This window comes from Morus notabilis, unplaced genomic scaffold, assembly GCF_000414095.1.
Source record: "Morus notabilis unplaced genomic scaffold, ASM41409v2 Scaffold30, whole genome shotgun sequence".
In the NCBI taxonomy this organism is placed as follows: Eukaryota; Viridiplantae; Streptophyta; class Magnoliopsida; order Rosales; family Moraceae; genus Morus; species Morus notabilis.
Window position 1 is genome coordinate 19,012 of NW_010364435.1, and position 4,266 is coordinate 23,277.

The 4,266-nt window shown below is 37.3% G+C and overlaps 1 protein-coding gene across 1 annotated transcript; it reads right to left on the minus strand.

Moving 5' to 3' along the window:
• Window positions 1-1,359: 1,359 nt before the first annotated feature.
• On the minus strand, window positions 1,360-3,307 carry LOC21384552 (probable WRKY transcription factor 65). Its single transcript, XM_024171168.1, has 3 exons — window positions 2,894-3,307; window positions 2,478-2,633; window positions 1,360-2,326 (listed from the first exon to the last, which is right to left on the minus strand). Exons 1-3 carry the CDS (start codon window positions 3,160-3,162, stop codon window positions 1,843-1,845), a joined length of 909 nt encoding a protein of 302 aa, XP_024026936.1. The 5' UTR covers window positions 3,163-3,307; the 3' UTR covers window positions 1,360-1,842.
• Between the last annotated feature and the right edge of the window lie 959 nt (window positions 3,308-4,266).

Here is a 4,266-nt window from a genome sequence, read left to right on the forward strand (position 1 = left end):
AAATTGAGTTTTTTTTTTTTTTTTTTTTTTTTGGGATAACATTGGTTTTCCCAAAGCCTTTAATTTTTGCATTGTACTATTTTTTTAACAAGTCATTAATTGCATTCAATAACTCTTGCAAGTGTATAATACTAGAATCACCCACGTCCTTTGTCAAAATTATATTCGTTTGCCAAATGATACGTCATGATGTCAATCACATAGATAGTTTCTTCCATACATGTTGCAATGAAACCCGTCTTTTCTCCAAGTTATACGTCACTGTCAAATCATATTGCTATTTTGGATGTGAACACAATAATAAAACTTTCAATTATTAAGGTCCGTTTATTTCGCTGATTCGAATTTAGAATTCGAGTTTTACTACAGTAAAAAATTCTTACAAACAATTGAATCTAACTTTTTTGCTACAGTAAAAAGTTCTTACATAAAATCACATCTCAACGTGAATTAAAAACTCGAATCAGCGAACTAAACGGGCCCTAAATATCTACATGATATACGGCTGGAACATATTGCTCATGAATTGGTTGACTAATCACTAATGTAATAATACTGCATTTTAGACACCATCCTCGTCTTAGTAAACTACTTTATTCACCAATAGAAAAGCCAAAAAAAGAAAAAAGAAAAAAAATAAGAATCACATGGTTCACTATTTTAAAAGTTTCTACCAACTCTTTTGTATTTTATTAGAAGATATTTTATCTGCTTAAGCAATATTAGGTTAGGCTGGCTCGACTGTGTATTACTATTTAATTGGACATTACATATCTGTCTGAGCAAAACACTAGTTGGTTAGGCTGGACTAAAAAAAAAAGCCAAATGCAATTATGCAAATTAAAGCAGTTTTTATCCAAAATGAAAATGGTGGATTATGATGGGAGCAGCCAATCCAGCTATCACCACCTAAAAGTCAAACCCTTTTTTTGGTTTTTGTTGACTTTAGAGTTTAGACATGTTAGGCCGGCATAGACATTTTCAATTTTGTCCAAACTCCAAACCTATCTACTAATCACTATCTCCCCTCTAGTCTTTGATTGGGACTTCATTATTACCCCCTTTTTTTTTTTTTTTCTTTTCTTTGGGATTTAAGATTCGGTGGGTTTTGGCCTAATACTAATCAATATATTGGAATTCAATTTCAGAAGATTTGTGTCATAACAAATGAAATTACAATGATGGTCATGAAGATTTGCAAATACAAAAGATTTGTGTCATAACAAAATGGTAAAGTTGATGATCCAACTAATCTATGTAAAAGCGCACAATGAACAATTACAATAATATTATTGTCATTCAAATTTTCTTTTCTTTTTACACAAATGTGAATTTTTTTTTCAGATAACTTTTCCTCTAATTTGGTCACATTCTAAGACTATAATAAACATTCTTTGATTGTAACGAATTATATTGATTGATGGGTCCGAGTAAAATATCTAATAAAAGTGGGGACCACTGGCTACTTGGGAATTAACGGCCATTGATGGTAATTACAAACGAGACACAAAAGACTGAGTCAAGATCAAGACTCTTTTGTTATTATTTTCTTGGACAGGTTAAGACCCTTTCTTATTCATTCACATTCACTAATCACTACGCTAAGATCAAGGCAAAAGAGTTAAAAAAAAAAAAATCATAAAACCAAATGTGTTAAAAATAAAATCTCAATGCTCGCTCAGAAATAAAAAAAACAAAAAAAAAAATGTTTTTGGTATCTTATGGCGCAAGATTCTCCACCGTTGAATGCCAAAATGATATTCAATTATATTTCATATGTGAATGTAATCTCCCTCGTGTGTATATTAAATATTTTAATATTATATGGGGCAGGCACACGTGTCAGCAGATCTCGACCTCTGGTCCCACTCCACGGTAGTGGCGGAACACCAGCGAGCACTCCGGCAGTTCCCCGAGATCGGCGAACAGCGACTCGTCCTCCTCCCTCATCGGGAACACCAACGGTGCCACGTCAGCATCCGCGAATATAGGGCTCTCCAGTACCCGCGACGACGTCGTTTCCATGTCCCCGAACCACCCGACGAACTCGTCCCCGACAAGGCCGGCAAATCTCTCTTCCGACTCGGGATCCGGTTCCGGTTCGGGCTGAGTCTCCGGAGCCTCCTCCTTCAGGAGTTTCGCGGAGGCTGACGTGGCGGCGGCTGATTGGCTGCGGTGGTGGTTGTGATGATTGTTTCTAGAAGCCGGCCAAGGGTGGTTGTGTTCGGCGGAGTAGGTGACGACGAGCATGGTGGGGTCCACGCGGCTCCTCTCGACCTGTTTTCTAGCCGGGCAGCCCTTTGAGGTACTGCACCTGTAATACCCTCTGTTCCCATTTTCCCACCAACCAAACACCAAAAGATAAATAAATTAGTAAGAAACTTTATAATTTAATCCCCTAATTAATTATGAATAAAATTAAAAACTGGGGAACATGATATATGATATTATTTTTGTGATTGTGGAAGGAGATGTACCTGGGATAAGGGGAGCCTTTGATGGGCTTCTGACCGTACTTTCTCCAGGCCCATGAATCGGACGGCGGAGTACTACCGCTGATCTCGCCCTTTAAGCGTGACCCTTCAACTTCCTTGATCGGAATTGACACTACTCTTTTCTGTACAGATCGCCTACTGCAATATTATGTAAAGTAACAAAATTTAGATATACCCGTTTTTGTCTATAGTTTTGAACATAAATTCAAATTTTTTTGCGACAAAATCCACCACTAAGCAAACTGATAAACACTAAACACTGTCAATTTGTATCAAAACGCAAAAAGAAAATCTTATGAGTTAATTTTCTCAATGCATGCGATACATGCAATTTGAACATAGAAAAATATCTATACACATATATGTATATGTATATATATATATAGAAAAGAACTTACCTTTTCTTGGGGGAGGAAATAGAAGTACTGATTTTCATGGGGTCGTTGAAGACGGTGGTGGAGGGAGGAGATTCTGAGCCGTTTTCAGTAGTGGAAGGAGAGTTGTCGTTGGAGTAGTCTTGATCTGATCTATCACTCATGAATAATGGTTTTTTGTTGTTGGTTTTGGTATTAGACGTGAATCTAGTGATGTCCATGGTTGTTGTTGTCAGGAATTGATCAATTAGGCCGCGGTCGACAGACAGAGCCACAAGAGGCACGTCCGACATGGAGGAGTAAGTATATATATGGGAAGAAGATCGCTATAAATTGTTGATGGGTTTAGTTTTGGTTTAGATAATGCTGACAGCGCGTGTAGGGCGCACAAAGTGGCTAGCTTGACGAGAGAGAGAGAGAGAGAGAGAGAGAGAGAGAGAGAGAGAGAGAGAGAGAGAGAGAGAGAGAGAGAGAGAGAGAGAGAGAGAGAGAGAGAGAGAGAGAGAGAGGAAGAAGAAAGAAATGGAGAAAGGTGGTGTAGAGAAGGACGGTCCTTAAAATATTGGCCTGTCATATTGACAAATTGGGTGTAGCTGTTGTTTATTATAGGACGTGCTCCCAAGTGTGATGTCTATATTAAAATGTTTCACACTAATTATTATTCTTACTATTATTATTTTGCCTTGACATATAAGCCCTCATTTTTTTAATATATAGTTTGTTTATCTTATCTTTATTTTTTTGTTTATTATTTTTTTTAGGAGGGAGTAATGAGGGTTTGTGACATAACAAATAATAATTTTTATTGAGTCTTTTTTTCCCTAAAAAAAGTTTTGATTATTGAAAGCCACCCCTTATACTAAAAACAATTAGGTGACGTTTGTTTCCTATATCCGTCCATAATTCTGAATCATGATTCATGGTTCTTTACAGTATTTTTTCTCATAAAAAATATACGTAAAACGAGAATGATTCTGAATCATAATTCTGAATACATAAACCAAACGTCCTCTTAGACTTACAGGTGAAAAGAGGGAAAAAAAAGAGAGGTTTTGGATTCATGGTCAGAGGCTCAGTGTATTGGTGGGCGTTTGGGGATCAAAGTTTATTTACAAACTTGTCATCAGATAGTTTAGGGTGGGGTTCGTGCCAAACCGTGGTGGAGGACGGTTATCGGATTGAATCTAAAGTAGGGATGTGATTGTCGTTGAACTTGAAGTGTCTTTGGACGCGCTGATCTTAGGTTGTAGTCTGTGAAAGAAGTTGAGTCGTCTTGTAGTGCACGCGTTGGTCATCGCCGACATGTATTTACCAATCGCTAAACTTTTTTACCATTTTGTTTCACTCATGTGGAGGGGTGATCTTACTTTCCTTTCCTTGGTGTTTTGATGTTCTAG

Coding starts and splice junctions, on each gene's coding strand:
- LOC21384552 (XM_024171168.1), bottom strand. CDS start 3,162: ATGTCGGACGTGCCTCTTGTGGCTCTGTCTGTCGACCGCGGCCTAATT. Junction 2,634..2,893: donor ATTTCCTCCCCCAAGAAAAG/GTAAGTTCTTTT, acceptor ATAATATTGCAG/TAGGCGATCTGTACAGAAAA. Junction 2,327..2,477: donor AAAGGCTCCCCTTATCCCAG/GTACATCTCCTT, acceptor AAATGGGAACAG/AGGGTATTACAGGTGCAGTA.